General features: G+C 43.1%; 1 protein-coding gene across 1 annotated transcript in view; it reads right to left on the bottom strand.

The window, feature by feature from the left end:
• The window catches only part of COL25A1 (collagen type XXV alpha 1 chain), a 322715-nt gene extending 315951 nt beyond the window's left edge, over positions 1 to 6764 (bottom strand). Inside the window, exons 1-2 of the mRNA XM_074866905.1 lie at positions 6405 to 6764; positions 5761 to 5830 (exon numbers count right to left, since the gene is read on the bottom strand). Coding sequence (XP_074723006.1) covers positions 5761 to 5830; positions 6405 to 6764 — 430 coding nt within the window. The remainder of the gene's footprint in view (positions 1 to 5760; positions 5831 to 6404) is intronic.
• Between the last annotated feature and the right edge of the window lie 12371 nt (positions 6765 to 19135).

The raw sequence follows: 19135 nt of genomic DNA on the forward strand, positions 1-19135 counted from the left end.
GAGAAAAAAAAGATACCACCAAACAAAAACCACCCCCACACTAAAAGCATTGTTCCATAAGTGGGCTTAACAGCCACTTCTCACACTACAAGACTCACTGTACTTGAGCTGCTTTGACATTTCAGCAGCTCGAGATGGACAGCTGTCACATGGAAGGAAATCAAAGAACATATATTATATGTTCTTATATTAATCTCATATAAGAACAGTTAATGCAGATAATCAAACCTTCCTTTTACTATGATTTTTTTGGCAAAACCGTGCGAGTTCAATAAATTTTAATTCAAGTCATAGAAAAACCTTTTGTTACTAACACTTTTGAGGTCAAATCAACCTTTGTTACAACACCACTGACATCAATAATATTACAAAATACAGAAATCTGGTGCAGTCTGCTGTCAATCAGTTCTCCTTTGAGCCACATTATGTTTCATTCATCATGCTGCACACCCTACCTCTGTACCCAGAGGGAAGGGAATTAAAAGGTCACATCTTAGCCAATAAAATATATTTAGCTATTCTGTGAGGAGAAAACAGTATCTCTAATCAGTCATCCAAACCAGACAACAGACTACCCAGAAGGTTGCATGCTGCTGCACATCAATAAACATCTTTATCTAGGAACTGAAATGAAAAATATCAAACCAGTGAAGGTATGAAAGGGGAACTCAAAGCCCTGTCAGAAAAATTACAAAATTAGAGCTGAGCACTGCATTCAGCAAATAGATGATTCAGACATGGCAGAAATAAGTAGTGCTGGGAGCTAGGTTCAGATAGCACACCCTGAAATTTTAAGTAACAGGGAAAAACACTTTGGATGCTTTCTATATCTATCTGTATTTTCTTTTGGGTCTCTCTACCAGTAAACACTTAAGTCAGCTCCTCTTTTCTTTACCTCTTCAGTCTTTACAAAACTGCTTCCCTCATAATTTTAAAAAAGTAATACCCTGCTGATACCAGTTTCGGGATTCTTTTAACCCCCAAAATTGATTTCTCCTCCACTCTTTCAGCCTCACTAATCTAAATCCTCCAGGAAACAGTCCTTACGGCACACGTGGAAATACGAAAGAGTGCCTAAATTGTACCTCTACTGCATGTCAAAGAAAAGATTAGATGCTTAAGATGCCAAAACCAGTACCGGGATACTAAGAAGATACATTGATTTTTGCCATCTATGCTACTACCAAAATGCATATAGCAGATTCATCATCTTACTGAAGAACTGTTTTCCCACTAGAATTACTGTAACTAGAATAAGACAAACTGGCATTCTCTACCCCCAAAAAACCCCATTGGTTTATGGTATTTCATCTCCTGAATGAACAGGTTTGCATACACACAACTACACTGAACTAAGCTTTATAACCTGATTGCAGTGAATTGCATAGGGAAGGAGGAGGTACTTCAAATGCCAAACCATAAAGCTCTTTAAGACTGGAACAGAGAATCAAGATGACATGATTACAAAAACAGCACAAAATAGCTGGCTAAGAAAGAAGAATGACGACAGTGTCCATGCCTGGAAAGGGTTTGAAGCCACAGGTATCTGAACACAAGACGAAGAAAAATGCAGGTTTCTTAATGGGGAAAATACAAGAGAAAGAGCAAAGGAAGAAACATTGCCTGAAGCACAAAGAAAAACAAAAGTAAATTTGTTTGGTCAACTTTGCCAGGTACACATCAGTGAAGTTTAGCTAATGTTCTGGGGAGAAAAAGAAGGGGAGGTGGGGGGGCAGGGGAAACAAACCAAAACACCAAAAACTACAAACACCATTCTATTTGCAAGCTATAGTGAAAATACATACACAGTGTGTCATAGCAGTTGGAGATAAAAAAACATCTCTTATCTTATGCAACCTATCCTTTGTCAAGGCAGAATTAAGGAAATGTCTGTCATATAGGCATTCCCACTTATACAATACTGTCCACCTTTTTTTTAAAAAAAAAGAAAAAAAAAAGAATAAATTCCTTACAAAGGTCTTCATCAAAAAGAGAACAAAAAAGTAATCACTTCCCAAAACGGACATGCAGAACCATATATAACCACCATCTAGCCTTCCTGCTGACCAGGTTTGAACTTTCTGTACTAATAAACTTGACTCCTGCCAGTAACATCTGACTCCAGGAGCGGGTTCTGAGGACCACTTACAGAATGAGACATCACAGCACATGACCACAAGTGTCAGAATTCAACGCTTAAAATATATAAGGATCAATTCACTAAAACATGCAAGCATATGTTAATTTCTGTTGAAGTCTATAGGTCCTAGGTATACACGTTAATGCTTTCTGCAAGACGAAAGTGTGAAGCATCTAAGAAAACCTAAGAATTTCTTAAAACTCTATTGAATTGGGAGTATCCCTGTGCTTTCTGCACGTTACTCTTTCCACAACAGTGTAATTCTTGGCACTTGGTAAGAAGTACCCAGCACTGTGCTTGACTGTTCCTCATAAAAGCTGATTATGCTCCCACAGCCATTTACAGGAAGATTCAAACGCATGAAATGATTACCTACATACCTACTACTTTTGTTCATCTTTTACAGTAGAGAAACATTAATTTACAATAAATAATAAATCTGGCAAAGGAAAATTAATTTATTACCCTTAAAATAACTTTAGCCACTCAATTTGCCCCCCAGTCCTACGCGCAGAAAGCTAACTGCCAGCAGTGACTGCAGCACTAGTTGCAAGCATGGGATTTAAGCTGGCACTCTTGTTAGAGCTGAGGTAATTTAAGAGGAATGTCAGTGTGCATTTACTTTTCAAACTTTATTACTCTGCTTTAAGAAGAGAAAGAATGCCTGCTATTGTCATTTTAAAAATATTTACAAAATCTTTGGTATCTGGTTTTAGTCCTGAAGAATTAAAATCAAAACTCTAATTTCTCCTCACATTGTGTTTCTTTTATAAGAAAACAGAAAATAATAATTAGAGAAAACACATTTAGTGAAAGCAAAGTTTTTAAAGAGAAATGTGACCACTCTTCACTCTAGACTAAGTTCAAGACTACCGTTGAATTAAAAGGAACTGCATGTGGACAGCTCTGCAAGCTATGAGCAGTTGTGAATCTGGCTGCCTTTGGTATCCAAGCCATTCAACCCAGTTTCCTTTGAACGTGCAAGTTCCTACCATGGAGAGTCACAAGGAGATGAACATCTCAAGCTAATGAGATCTACACCAGTTGCATAACTTTAATCCTAAATCAGAGGCCACATTCTCACCCTCCTGTCCGCAGATTGAATTTCCCTCTCTCCTTTTGGTAGAGAACAAAGTAACCTATTTTTAAATTCTCTTTAAAATCTTTATTTCTCTTTAAAGAGCGGGATGATGGAAACTGCCTTGGTGGCCATTTGGCAGCAGCATTTTCTCACAGCATAGGGATGTTTCAAAAATCACCTCTGTACCATGAAGGCCTTCCAAAGTCATCTCTAACAGACATGTATTTCATTATTACAGAAACCCAGGGAAGAAATGCAAAAGCTGAGCAGAATAAAGCAGCAAAAGGGAACCATGCAGGGAAGTAAAGAGGCAATTTACTCTTTGGCTTCACAAATAGCAGGCAACAGAAAAACCACTGAGTTTCCATGATACTTTTCCTATTAAACCAAATGCCTTTCTGCACACAGTAGTCCAAATTTGTAATAGCAGCATTAAGGATTAAAATAAAAGCCCATCCTGTCCAGTCAAAAAGGACTCCTAACAAACGAAGTGAACCAAATGAAGGAACAACAACTGATTCCCTCCATGCCCTCCTGCTCTGCTTAATTCCTGCTGTTGGGAAGGCACAGTACTCAGGTGATGGTGCCACTCAGCCCTTGTTCTCTCAGACAAGGCTCCCAAGACGATGCCATTTTGAGGTAGACACCTGTCCACTGGCAACAAGCATGAGAGCATCAACTCATTTTAAGCTGACCAAAATGAGGCTATCGCATGGCAACATCTTTCAGTCACTACAAATCGTGCTTCCAAACTGAAATAGCTACCCAGAGGTGAAAAGCTCCATATCACATTTCTAATCCCCATACCAGCTAGTCCTCTCTGCAATTTTTTTTATTTAACAATTCTTATAAGTTTTCCTGATCTTATGAATCTTGCTGCCTTGAAAACGTTTCCTAGATTGCTTTGACTTACATCTAACAAGGATTTTTACAAATCATGTGAGAACTTTTCTGTTGCTCATTATCTATTTGATAAAACATAATTCTTAAGAAAAAAGGTCAGATAAAAATTGGTATAATGTGGGGCTCTAGTGGTAGTGGGGAAGTAAAGCAGCACATAACACCAACTGTGAAAAAGTAGATACTGACCTTTAGTATGAGAACAATAAGCAAAAATATTTTAACAGATGAATTTAAACAAGGAGAAGGGAGAGAGCTTGGCATCAAATTCAACAATGTCTTGGGCTCAGGGAATACATCTTTGCATACAAGATGAGAAGCAACCCTCATTTTTAGTGCACAAACTTGAATCTCATAATTTATTACAGTTAAGCAACAGAAAAAATAAGATCAACACTGTATGCTTATATTAGCCTTAAAGGAAAAAATTACATATAGTACAGCAGGAAACCAATGTTCCCTACCAAAACTAGCTAGAGTTCAGTAATTCTAAGCACTCTTAAAACAGTCCTAGTCACATATATTGTCCTTTTCATGCTAGCCATGGTAACTCCTATAGCAGCCAGTTACACTCTGCTCTCAGTTGTATCATCAGCAAAATACTGTACCAACCATTGTAGTCAGTTTTAACACCGTGATTCAGTAGTTCTTTCAGACCAACAAGCTGGGCAGAAATTAAATCCTAAACTAGAAGACCTTCTTCCTTATATACACAGTACTATCACACATCCTATTGGCAAACATCATCAGCTCACGTCTTGCTGACAGTCGATATTCCACCTGTAAAGGAGATGTTTTTTCGTACGGAGCAGCAAGAGATGTAAAGCGTACTGTGTGTCTAGTGTGCTCCATCACACAGAGGATGCTGAAATTCTTACATCATCCTGTGAAACACTGGCATGGTTTTCCTAACTTTTAAGACACCATTTGAACTCGGGTATGTATCAGCAGAAGATTATAAAGCTAAAACAATACTGACAGTTGTCAGACTGTCAAAAAGCAGCACCAAAACCACGGGAAACATTGCAGTGTGCGTGTACGAACAATCGATCACAGTATTAGGAGGCCCCATTTCCAAAGTCAAGCAACATCACCGCTTGCATAAACACACACGGTTTTGAACCCTCAGCATGCAACCTGCAATGTCTTCCCGTGGGCACCACTTTCATCCAAGACTACAGAAAAATGACACTGAAAAGCTCTTCTATATATTACTGCTAACTTGCAATGGACTCTCCACCTACTTCAATCCACACTATAAATTGTTCGGTATTTTTGCTAGGAACTTTTGTTCTACTTCCCAAGCTGAGTACATAATGCCTTGATTCAGTAATACCCCGTTTAAGACAGAATGTATTTCTTCTTGCTAGGGTAGATCATTAACTTCTTCATAAACGTTATTGGCTGGCAACACCCAGCCTAACGGGGGTTTTCAACTAGCATTAATTACAATCCAGTGCCACAGTGGAAACAGATGATTCTGGGCTTTACACCTTTTCCACCCAAGGTACAGCTGTTGATTGAAGAGGCATCCCCTGGATCGGACTAAGGCATATTTGAAAAACACGGGATACCAACACCCCCCCCGCCCCAGGAGTTACAAGCCTCAGAGAGGAGGTTCCCAAGCTGTGTCTGTTACCTGGTGGGCAGTTGCACTCTGGAGGCGCTTCTCTCGCTACTCGCATTTTTGCCAAGTGCTCGTAGGATTTCTGTGGGCGAGAGAAGCGACGTGAGGGCGCTCGGCAGCTCCCACCGCCGCCGCGGATCAGCCGCCGGGCCGTGGCTGCGCGGCGGCGATGCCTGCTTCGCTTGGACTCGGCCCAAGGTGTCTCACTGAGTCCTCCACCCCCACAACAACAAAAACAAGCCCGACGCCACCGGCTCTCTCCCACCTCCGCCGCAAGTGCCCCCCGCCTTTTTTTTTTTTTTTTTTTTTCTTCCTCTCCTTTTTTTACACGCGCTATCGGAAAACGCGGGGACTGAGGCTCGGGCACGGCGGCAAGTTACCGAGAAAAAAAGCGTCCACCCGCGAACCCCCCCAGCCCACCTGCCCCAGCAGCCGTGGGTACCCCCCCCTCCCCGGCCCTCTCACGCTGCTCCACCGGCCCCGCCGCCCCCCCCGGCGGTGCGGGCTCACAGCCCCCGCCGCTCCCGCACCTCCCGCCTGCGGAGCTGCCCCGGCCGCCCCCCTCACGGCCTCAGCCGGCCCCCGGCGCCCCGTACCCGTCACCCCCATCCCCGGCACACACGTAGGCTGAGAGCAGCCACCCCCGTCCCGCACACCTGGGCGAGAAGTCGCTCCACTTTCTCCTGCATCATCGCATTCAGCTGCTCCAGGGAAAAGCCGGGCAGCGGCGGGAGCGGGGCGGCGGCAGAGAAGCCCCCTCGGGCGCCCTCGATGGCCGCGACCCTGGCCTGGAGGTCGCTGGTCCGCAACCCCAGGTAGACGCAGGAGGCGGCCGCCAGCGCCGAGAGGAGAAGCGCCAGCACCGAGCCGCCCGGCCCGGCCCGCCGCGGGCAGCGCTCCCCGCCGCAGCCGGGCTGTCCGCGGCCATCCCGTCCTGCGGCTCCGCGGCTCTCCCCCAGCGTGCTCTTACACCCTTCAGCTGCGGCGGCTTTGATTCCCTTTCCTCCGCCCCCCATGGAGGCAATTAGTTTACAAACAGCGGCAACAAAAACAATAACAATCAAGTAGGAGAAAATAAATAACAAAAAGGCAAAATATTTTTTTTTGTTGGGGGGAGGGGCGGGGGGGGGGGGGAACGCGGTAAGTAGAAGAAAAGCCCGCAACCGGCTCACACACTTTCAAGGCGGAGCGGCGGAGCGCACCGCACACCGACCGGCAGCGGGTCGCGACTCAGCCCGGAGGCGGGAGGGGTCGGGGGGGGGAAGCGAGGAGCCAAAAGCCGGCAGCAGCGCTGGGTGCGGGGCGAGCCCCCGTGGCTTCCAACCGCCCTTCGGAGGGAGCAGCGTGCTCTGCTAACGGTTTGCCACTTGTCAGAGAGGTTTTTCAGGCGCGGGGCGGGAAGCGCCCCCCACCCACCCACAGCCCCCCCTCTGCCGCCCGCTCTCCTCCCCGCCGCCGCCGCCAGACTTGTTGCTCCCCCCCCCACCTGCCTGCCGGCGCCCAGCAGCCGCGCCGCTCCGCGCCAGGCGGGGAAAGCCGCGCCGAGCCGCGGAACCACCGCACCCGCCAACCCACCTCTCCGCCCTTCTTAGCATAATTTATTCACCTAGGCGGAGGGGCGGGAGGGGCGCTCTCTTTGCATAATGTCTGCGCGGGACGTTAGACTAACAAATGAGGGGGGCGCCGCGGCCCCCGGTGGGGTGGGGAGGGGAGGGGAGGGGAGGGGGGGAGCGTCCGCGGCTGCGGGGGAAGTACCGGGAAGGGGGCTGTGCGGGGTGGCCTGCCCCGCCGGGGGCAGGTCTGGAAAGCCGCGCTGATTTACGGCGGTTTATGCGCGGGCTGTCATGCCCACGGCGCGGGCATAAACCACGGGCAGCGCTCTGTCGTCCCGGGCCTTTTTTAGAGCGCGGAGGATAAACGTGGATAAAACTCGGCGGCCAGCAAGCACGGCCACGGGACGCGAGGGCTGGCTTCCAAAGGAGCAGCATGCACTAGCGCCCCGCTGCATGGAGTCGGTTTGATTTCGGCTGATTTTCTTTGTTTGTTTATTTACCAAGTTGCTTCTTTGCTGTTTCACGCACACCGACCTGTTTTCATCATTTCTGGTTTGTATGACTAGAAAAGGAGCATCAGCATCCGAAGAACTGCACGCATGGCCTGGTGGAAAGCTTGTTGGTTTCTGTTCCATTCCCCTCTGCCTCTTATCTTCCAAATGCTGCATTTACCTCGTGTAGGTTGGTTCGCATCTTGGCATTACCACAGAGCATCTCCTATGTTGCACTTCGTGTGACATTTCTTGTGCCCAGCAAACTTCTTGACTCACAGAAACTTCTCAAAAGCAGACTCTGAGGGAACACATAACTCACTCTGGTTGGCATTTACTCACATGAATACTGACTACTTAACAAGATATAAAGATTTGTCGGATGAAAAAGAGACTTGTCCAACTATGGCACTCCTCAGATAAGACTGAGAGTGCTGGTTTGTACTACAAATCAAGTTGGAGTCATCTTTGTGCAGTTTTATTACCTATTGTTTCCCAAGTATTCAAGCAATCACAACTGCCATGAAGACATGGATCCAAAAAGCTTTGTGGGTTTTAGTATAATTACTTACTGGACTTTGAATAAAGCATAACAGAAGTTCATAGCTAGTCATTTATTCTTTGTGATTTGTCTTTGTCCTTTGTAAAAACAAGTTTCATGGACTCTAGTCGGGGAGAAGAAATCATGATTACATAGCCCTAGGTGATAATTTCTTCATGATAAACAGTTAATAGTTGCAATGGACTGTTTGCAAACAAATTTCCCCAAGCGGCTCATACCTTATGATCAGTACTTACTCATAACAACTGCTCTTTTCAAAACAAGGACTTGCTCACAGACTATCTGTTGGCAATGAGAAGACGAAATGGTATTTGGAATGAATAATCTGACAGAAGAAAACAAATAATACCCACATGCTCTTATTTGGTGCATAGCATGGGCTCCCTGAGCGTGGCATGAGCAGTACCCAGGCTGCCTCAGAGTGGCTGGCGGCCCACGAGGCGCTGGGAGCCATCGGCGGGCGCCAGCTCCAGCACTTAACATTACCCCCTGCTGTTAGTAGCCAGAACCATTACTCACCCAAGCTCATGGTGACATCCAGCAAAGTGAAGCAGCAAACCCCGAGGCTGCGATTATCACGTTATGCAGGGGGTTAGTGAGGCTCTGCTGGGGGTAGGACGGCTGCCTGCACCCCGCTGCTGCCTGTGCGGGGCACAGACAACCATGTACCCATATATCAGTGTGACCTGGCTCAATGTTTTGTTTGGCCCAAAGATGCAGTCTTTCTGTCCAAGCATCTTTTTGTCCCAGAATCCTGCCATCCGTTTGTTTTGGGCAAGGCATATTCCACATCAGAAATGAAATAGCCTGAGACAGAAAGTCCCTTGTTGCATTAGGTTTGCACGTGCTTGGCGTCATAAAGATCGCCACAGGAGTCAGATCACCATGTTTCTCTGGGACACAATACAAAGCCACTTTCCTACTGGATAACAAATCTCATGCTAGATGTTTCTTACTCTGAGGAGGTGTGATGAGAAACCTTTATTCTTCTGTCTGGGACAAATAGAGAACTACCATGCTAGAATCAAAGTCCAAACCAGGCAAGATCAACTTTAAAATATCCAAGAAATTTTTTTCATGCTTTTTTTCACAACGGGTAGCTATACCTTTACACAATTGGGAGAAATGTTAGCCCTGTCTGGTCTCACCTCTGAAAAGAGATGAGGCTCGTCCATTCCTTGTGTGTGTGTCTGCTCACACATATCCTCAGACAAAGGGAAACATCATGAAGAAGAGTGAGAAGACCAGTGCCAAGACTTCCTCCTTACTCCAGCTTAAAGTTACATTTTTCTTTTTGCCAAAGCTTGGTTTTGGGAAAGATATCATGTAAAAGTTTGTTAAAATGCTTAGAAATTATTTGATAATGGCAGAATTTGAGAATAAATTATTTCCAATAGCTTTTTTCCTAATGTGTTTTCACATAGAAATAGATACCAGAGAGTCTCTGAAGATGCAAATTAGCAGTGTCCTCTTCTTACAGAAAAAACGTGGTGATTTTCCTGATGGAGGCATATTTATCCACCTCACAGCAAGGCTGTGTAGCCTGGACTACAGAATCCAAGCAGCAAGCTGAATTAAGCACAGGCTGATTAAATCTAGCACAGGAGTTGTCCGTGTAGGTGAAGAACATAACACAGCTGGTTTACCTGTTATAAAATTATCTGGTCACGTCTGGCGGAATAGAAGGCATTAAGCAGCTGTACCCTCCCATGTTCAGTTACTTGATACCATCAAGTGGACAACTGGCAGCTTTGCAGTACACTTACCCTGCCTAAACACAATAAACTGGAGAAAAAACATGTAAGACTCAGCCTCGCTGCTTTTGCCGGCTTTCCACAAGCGGGAGGCAGAGTGAATCCAGGACATGCGTACATGTTCAGTGCCAGCAAGCCTGCTTCTTATTTTGCAGCCATGATGATGCCAGAGTCAAGAAGGCATCTACTTAGGATCATAGCTAAGATTGAAACCAGATTGCTGTAGCACTTCTGAGAATGTTATCCATGCAATGAAAGAACTATTTTTCTTTTTTCTCTCTCTCTTAAGAAAAAGCCACTATTTTTTACATTTTTTTATTGGTGAAGATTTATAGGGTTTGGATTAGAGAGAGTAACTTGGTCTAAGGAGTCAAACTTCTACTCCAGGAGTAAACCAGATGACTGTTCGCATGGACAAGCAGTAATTTAACTGCTTGCAGTCAGGAACTATCTCTCAGGCGTTGCCGGTCACACTTAAGGTGATATACTATGCAAGCTCAGGTTACAAAACACTTAAAATGCTTTAAAAGCCTATTTTGTATCTGGTAGCTAGAATAAAGCAGCTTGTAATATGAACTCTACCCCAGGTATATTGAGCTGGCCATTAACATGTGCAGGTGGAGTACAAGAAATGGCAGATCTGCAGCACTTCAACTCAAACAGTAGCAAAAAAGGAGGAGAATTTTAAAGAAGGTCTGCTGAAGTGTTTGTGCACGCAGACCCAAGGCAGCCACGCTTCCCACCAGGAGGGCAGTGCTCTCACTTTGAAGATTTGAATCTCTAAATGCCACGTTTCTGCAGATCTAGCGCATGACCAGGCCAAAGGTATTGACACAAGATGCTACTGTTTGCATTTCATGGGTCTGTGTTTGAAGATGTGGATGGTGTTTGCAGATAACAATTTTCCACCAGACAGGACTAGCGTCTGGAGTTCTTTCCATATTTTTATGTCTACAGCATGCTGTATTCTGGCTGACCAATCCACAATCCACTACTGGATTTCTTTACCAGATACAACACAAACTTGTGATTACAATTACGCAAAAACAGATCAGTGAAAAATAAGCACTCATCTGCTGAAATGACAAGCCATGTTCAGTTTGTAAAATATTTTGTATACATGGTCAAGAAAGGCAGAAGGCAGAGAATAAATACAAGTGGAAACTGAATTTTGCGACTCTGTGTTGGAACTGAGGTGACACACACAAGGATAAAAGCTTGAATGGTTAATAATAGTCATGCATGCTCCAAGATAGAGTTAAAACCTTCTATTTCAAATGTTCCCACTTTCAAATGGACCTTATATATATTCATTATATGTGAACTTGAATTGTCCCTGCATTCTACTGCTTCCTCCATTCTTCTCACCCCTGCTCAGTTCAGTCTTTGAATTAGAGTGCATCTTGCACCCTAAATGACATTTTACTCAACTTTTGTATACTTATATGGCTAAAATGCAAGGTAGAACCAGAATCCAGCACTTCTGTGACTTCCCTCACTTCTCAGCTCTCTGACAGGTTAGATAGTATGGCATTTCTCATTGAGCTGCTCGTAATATCTGCCAAGATAGCACAGAAACACCAAAAAACCCCAGAAAACAGCTTACTTCACTGTTTTGGGAAAAAGAACTGGAAAAGCCTTTCACTTTCAAATATCGAAATTGATTGCCTTCTGTCACTTTAAATTTAATATAAGCACATTAAAGTACAGTATACATGATGCAGTACATTAATATACTTAGCAGATGGATAACACTTGCTCATGATTTAATACTTAGATATACTCATTTCACATCTACTGTACAAACACTTCATATATTCGAATCTTTAAGTCAGACTTATCTTCAGACTAGAGGCAATTGAGTCACATGAGCATAGGATTTAGTTTATTAGTTCCATAACCTTACTGGTATTTTGGCAAACTTGATAATAAAAAAAAAAAAAAAAAAAAACAAAAAAAACCAACCAAAAACCAACAAAACCCTTGCATCTGGATTTTAATATATTTCACAGGATTTCCTTTTTCAACATGATGAAACCAGCTCTCCTAGGCGTACAAACTGACTGATTCAAGACAAAATTCAGACCCTGTATGTCATTCTTTACTAAAATTCACGAGCATTTTTCATGTGAATGTATTACAAAACACTTCATAACAGATAAACCTATCTTACATTTGTCATAGCTTCAAATACTTGCTTTAAAATGCAGTTGTTGCTTGGGGAGCCCTGGCAAGAATTTTACTGAATGGAGAACCATAATCAGAAATGGGATGAGGAGACCAGACTCGAGAACCTCAGACTGGGAAAAAAGACATCCTTGCCCTGGCTCCCGGCCAATTAATATCCCTTGGATCCTTGATTTGTTTATTTGTATATGAATAAACACCACTGGAATTCATGGGTTGTGGCAAAAGGGTGGTAGGACAAGGTTCAGAAGAAGAGTTTCTGAGCCTGCAAAATCCTGGATTAACACCTAACTTCACGCACGTGAGTAGTCTGATCCAAATCATTAGGATTAGTCATGGAAGTAAACTTTCGCATGTGCTGGAGTATTTGGAGGATATAAAAATGACAAGATGAGGGTCAAGATGTAGGATCCAGCACAAAAAGCTAATTATACATCAGGGAAATTTTCGACATCTTGTTAATTCCAAATTTCTGGTTGCTTTTTTCCTGTCTTTTTCATGTGAGGTCATTACTAAATAATTTCTGTATGCAGAAGCAGTTCCTTTTAAGAAGTGATTTTATTTCTCAGAGAAATTATTTCAATAAAGAGTATAATCCTGGGAGATCACAGTGGAAACCACCTCCAAAAAAGGCCACAGTAACTCTGAAGATATTTTTATGCCCCAACACAAAACCAAGAGTTACCAGAAATGTAAAGGTGAAGAGCACAGGACATTGGCAATCATAGAGTCATAGAATCATTATAATGCAGATAAACCAACTTTTCTATAAGCACTGTCAGTCTTTTACATCCTTAAAACAGGCTGAACGCTCTGAAACCTTCAGACATTGTGGGTCAAAGATGGAAAAGATTATTGTGGGGCAAACAATTAGAAATCAGAAAAGGCAGCAGATGGAAGGAGGATTACAAAATTAAAAGGAAGGAGCCAGGAAGCAATCAGAAGAAAAATCTCTGTATGGATTTTAAGAGGATGAGAGAGTTAGTTGCAGCAGAAATTCTTTCCTTGGTTCAGTGGACAGTGTACTCCAAGTGACTTAAAAACTGATAAAGTCTGGTGATTTTTTCCCCCCCAATTTGGAATGAGTATATTCCAAGTACTTATCTGGAACAAAATATCTTCTTACAATCAGTGCATATTTGAGTATCAGCACCCCATTTTAAACTGGACTCCATAACTCTGCTCAGGTCCATATTCTTCTCTCAGTTTCACCAAATTACTATGATGATATCAAGTGAAAATCCTTATCAGGATGTCCAGTACCCTCAATTATCTTCAGCTTCCTTTCTTGATGCTATTAGTGTTTCCTTGGTCCTCTCAGGGTTTCCACTTTATGTTGCTAGGCCTGAAGAAGGCAGTGGTGGGCTCTGAAGATTTGTCTTTTCCAATCAGTTGTTGAATCTCATTACTTCAGTGAGGTCTGGGGACAGATGTCTACATGATCACTACTACCTCCTCAGTCAGTCACATCACAGGAGAAAAGTGTCCCATCATTCAGAAAATAGTAAAAAATTCAGTAGTCCAAGCCCAGGTGCTCTGTCATAACTCTCAAAGCTGTTGTATCTTGAAATGAAAATCTGAGAACTAATTTAATGTCAGATTTGGTTTCCTGTGTTATAGAATTCAATGCAATGTTCATATAAATTACTTGTGTCTTTTTTTTAATAGAGGATTAATCTCAGGCAAATTTATCCAACTCTTCTGAAGACAATCAGAATTCAGCCACTGCTGAAGGTAGATTCAGGATAAAATATAAAAATTTGAACAGATCAAACTTGGATTCAACAGAAATCCCAATTTTATTACTTCTTGTATTTTTTTCTGCTCTAATCCATAATTTGACTTCCTCTATCTATGTTGGTCCCTTCCCCAGTTATTCAAGTACAATTTCAAAATGCTATGCCATTAGCAGCTGAAGACTTTAATCCACTTTTGAAGGACTTGAACAAAGTTTTCTTGGAAATTGTTGCTTGTTCATAAAAATTTTCCAAAGAAAAATCTTTCCCTCCTGATCATGCTCAGATCAGGTGTGTATAGCAATTCCTTTACTGGGAAGAAAAAAATCCCAACTGCATCACAACCCAGGCAGAAAAAAAAAACAAAAAACCAAACAACACAACAAACAAACCCCAACCCAAACAGAAAACCCTACTCTAAATGGCTTATGTGCATCTGCAAAATGACTGGTTCATTTCTCTAGATCAGAACAAAGTAAATTGTAAGCTGCATGACTGAACCTACCCAACAGGGTTACTGTCAGGTGCAAAAGAAGTGTGTACTGTGGATTTAACGTCTTTCTCAGATGTTTTGAGAAGACACCCTGGTTTTCTCAGACCTTTTATCCCCACCAAACCACCAACTGTCAGATTACCCACTTTCCCTCTCCTTGCAATGGGCTTGAATCTGCCATGTGTGCTGCAGAGTGGAAGCTCCTGAAGATGACCAGCAGGCTTTCCAGAGCTCCTGACTTTGTGACTCTCTAGGCTTCCCTTTCTCTCTCTACAGAGGGAAGGGAGGAAAAAAGCCCAGTCCCTTGAAGGCTGCACAATCATAAAAGCTTTGAAAGGGTGGTTTATAGGACATGAGATGATCAACCATTGAGGCTAATTCCAAAAATCGATGTTAGAGGTCTTTTTCACATCTCCATCTATGAACTGCACTGTAATCTCTTCTGTGTGAAATTCTCAGGAAAGGAGAATGGGGTAAGATACCTGTGATATTGAGACAAAAATTAAGTCATGAAAATTATGGAACTAAGGTGTCACTGAGCACAGCCTCTGGAGAGTCACAAAGCTAAATAAGTAAGCTGGCAGCCAGAAAAGTGTCTGAAACCTGATCATGAACATTTAGGACATTTTTCCTTGCCACAAGTAGAGAGATAAAGGAGGCCAGTCGGTAGATATTATCAGCTAAAGAATCCATAGATGTCCTGTAGATTTCACAAGTATTCATGTGAATAAGCATAATAAAATAGCCCGGCTGCTTGGGATTACAGGTCCCAGCCTTGTGTCTGCATCATCTCAACTCCGTCAGGCCACCAGCTGCTAGAGACTTTACTGCATCTTTCAGTGGCACAGATTCTTCAAATTACTATCATAGACTTCTTGGTAGCTGTCATATTCTTTACACTACTTGTATTATTTTTATGCCAAAGGTAAAGGCAAGCTGTCTTGTCTTCCCTATTTGCTGTGCCTGTAAGAAAATTTAAGTCTTTGATGATAATGCTGGCTATGGAGGTCTAACCCAGTGTGTACTGACTTAAGGGATAAAGGGACCACTAGGTAACTTCTTAATTTACCATCCTTGGTATCAGTCATGCTCCTTAGTCCCATATCTCTTCTGCAGAGGTTCCATTTTCCACAGCCTTGCTATGCTTCTTCCTCACTCAGAGCACTCCACATGCCTTTTCCCAGAACATTGCACTGCTGCATTATAGACGTCAACCCAAGCTTTCCTATTCCTTTATCTTTTCAAGATTGCACTGTCAAAAACAGTCAGCTGAAAGTTACGCGTGTGTTAAATGCTGTCTCTGAGTCAGTCTCTCAGGGAAAGACACTGTCTTTATAGGTGAGCAGGAATATATTGGCAAGTGGTCATATGAGATTGACAGCAAGTGTCAGTAATGGTGGGGGATGATAAAGGAGGAAGCTGGAGGAGGAGGGTAACCCTGTGTTAACACTGCAGAAAGCAATGATGTTTGGAGGGAAATATGAGGAAAGGGAATTTATTATGGTCTTTTACAGTTGAGGACGATGCGCCTAAAGGCTCTTTCTTGATGGAGTCGAAGTAGGACTGAGAGAAGAGAATGGACAAGCTTTGATGGTGGGCGATAATAGCACTATGGATGAAAAAGCAGAAGGGCATAAAAGATCTATCACGGTGACAAAAACACTTGATATTTATATATATAGGGACCAGGAGGAGATACAGGAACTTTCAAGCTTGTGTTTTGCCAGCTAGCTGGGGGACAGGATAAAGCCATCTTATCTGAGTTTGACAGATCTCAAGATCAAGAAGGTGGCCTCTCGGACGTGGAGAGGCTGCCCTGTGCACAGCGCTGGGAACATCTTGTAGTAAGAAAGTGTGCAATGGACTTAAGGAAGAGTGTCTTCCAGCTGAGAGTTTTATTCTGGGTTGGTTAAAATCTCTAAAAACATGTCTTTCTGATATTTCTGGTTAAGGACAGCTCAGGTCTAAAATTAAAACAGTCCTTGTGTTAGAGGGACAGAAACAGACCCCAGAGGGCTTTGGGAGCCGCATTCCCCTGGTGGGGCAGGAAAGGGAATGTTTTTGATCACTGCAGCTGAAGTATTTTCTGCTTGATGTGGAAGGCCAGGTGGGTGAGCAGAGATGCAGAGCACAGAAAGGCTCTCTGGAGAGGGGTCTATTATGTTTGGGGTTTGCTCTCCTGGATGAAACAAAGAGAGGAAAAAAGGTCTGGGGAGAACTCCTCTCCCAGGGTACTTACTCATATGTCTGCTTTCTGACACATACCTCCCCAACATCAGTGCTCCAGTGGTTTTTGCCTGACATCATATTTAGATAAACTATCCTCCTGAAACAGCAGGATGATTTGTGTATAATTCTTCGTGATTATTGAATGTGGATTTCTACCCATTTAAGAATTCTTGCGCTCTTAATTTTCTGTTTCATCTTAACCTGGAGGATAGTTTGGTTCTACTGTATTTTTCTGCACTTTTCTGTCCCCTGTGATTGTGTTTGATACTTATTAAATAAAAAAGCTCTTTGATATCAGCTGGAGCACAGCTGAAGATTAAGCCTGCCCCTCAATGCTGTGCCTGCTGCTGTCATGTGTAAATCCTATGTAGGAATCACTCCCTTCCACAGAAATTAGCTGTAACCTGCATGAAACATAGCAGATGCTTCACAAAACAGATCCCAAAGGAAGTGAAGATACCTTTTCCAATGAACTTCATGATGAATATAAAATCCAGCATCAGAGCAGCTCCCCTTGGGAAGCCAGCAAACAGGCATCTATAACTCATCTATAAAATGCCTCCTGGAATCTTTAATGGATGTTAGCAAGCGCCTGTCAGCTTTCTGCCACATGGGAGAAGATGGTACGGGTGGTGAGCTCAGAAACGGTGCTGCCAGGCTGGCGTGCTGTGCTGCTCAGGACAGGGCTAATCACAACCACCCACAGTTGCCCAGGAAATGCTCCATCTGGGCATTGACCCTGACTTAACCAAAGAAATCTGACAGAATTCCAGTCCTAGGTGTTATGACTGCAGGCAACAATACATTAATCTCCAGAACACAAGAAATACTTAAAAGTTACCAAGACCAAAGCAAACTGGTAGTATTGGTCATCAAAAGGGTAATGAAATTTGGCCATAAGGTGGGAATCTGCTTTTTTCTGGCAATGCTCAAATATTTTGCTGCCAAGGTTTCATCAGCTGTACGTTACATTTTGGTTATTTGAGTCTCCATTAACATGTCTGTTCTGGAACTAATTTTTAGGTGGTTTACCCACAGGAACACCAGCCCATATGCTTAAAATAAAATAGGGGAGATATATATATATATATACTTAGAGAGAGGGAATATAATTTTTTTTTGCAAGTGATAGCATGCCTGTATATGATTACAAAGTGTAAAAAATACTCTAAAGCCTTCTCCTCAATCCATGTTTATAGGAAAAGTCCCATACACTTATAAAAGAGTGAAGAGTTCTGAAACCAATACCATAAATCAGCTGTAAAACTTCATGAACTACAACTGTGATGTAAAGCTTCCTGGACCCATGTGAGAGTCTGAGGGTCTTTGCAGCCTCTTGGTTCGGTAGCTGTGCTGCAGGCAAGTTGCTCCTCAGCACTCACCATACCCAAACTCCTGCTCTGTTTCTTAGGGGAGCTGCATCTTGCCTTAGCGATTTCATCTGGAGGCTGGTTTGTTTGGGTTTTGTTCTTTTTTCACTAGATGCAGATTTGAAAAGATATATTGACAAGGAAACACAGATAAGTCATGGGCAGGTTTACTGCTGTAGCCCTCCCATTGCTGACATTCATACCCTTGCAAATCAGAGTATGTTGGAGCAACCAGCTTTTCAGAAGCGTCTGCCAGAATGTTGCTTCTTCCAGATTTGAGGCTAACATGTATTGATTTATTGCAGTCAGGAGATGGGACCCATCAAAATGAATCACGCTCCGTGTTTACATCCCACCATCATTGTTTCTTCCTCTAGCTCCTGTGATCCCCCCCCCCCCAGTTAAAGGCTTGTCTCATCTTCCCCTTAGTTCAGAGACAGCACCCTTCTTTCCAGCAGAGTTTTTCCCCTTTCCAACTGCAGCTGCCCTGCCACCCCATCCTAGCTCTGTAGGTTTCTGCAGAGCTCTTCTGCCAAACACCCATTGAAGACTGACCTGCTACATCTTCCTAAATGCTTCCAGCAGAATCGTAGCTCAGTACAAATGTTTGCAATGCTGTCTCTTGAGTTATTTTGTTTCTGGCTCTATGAAAACTCATGCAAGAAGGTGTATTTCATCACAGGATTTATCACATGGCATAGCAAAAAGGGGAAGGAACACTCTTTACAGTAAAGTGCTGCCAAAAATGTATATATCTTTGCAGTTGTCTGCTACCTGGAGTGAGCAGTAGCTCTTTATTATGGGCTACACATCTAATGACATTACTACAGATCAATAAGATCTGCTAGAGGCAAGGAAGCTACCTGACTTTAGGGTATAGCTCTCATATCAACTACCTCTTTATTTTCTCTGTCCTATTGGTCTTATTTTGTTTTCCCAATGGTTCATTCTGTGCACCTGTACTCCGCATTTTTTTAGAACTTAAGCAACTTGTTTTGGCTACCTCTTGTGA

The sequence above is a fragment of the Strix uralensis genome, chromosome 4 (assembly GCF_047716275.1).
Source record: "Strix uralensis isolate ZFMK-TIS-50842 chromosome 4, bStrUra1, whole genome shotgun sequence".
In the NCBI taxonomy this organism is placed as follows: Eukaryota; Metazoa; Chordata; class Aves; order Strigiformes; family Strigidae; genus Strix; species Strix uralensis.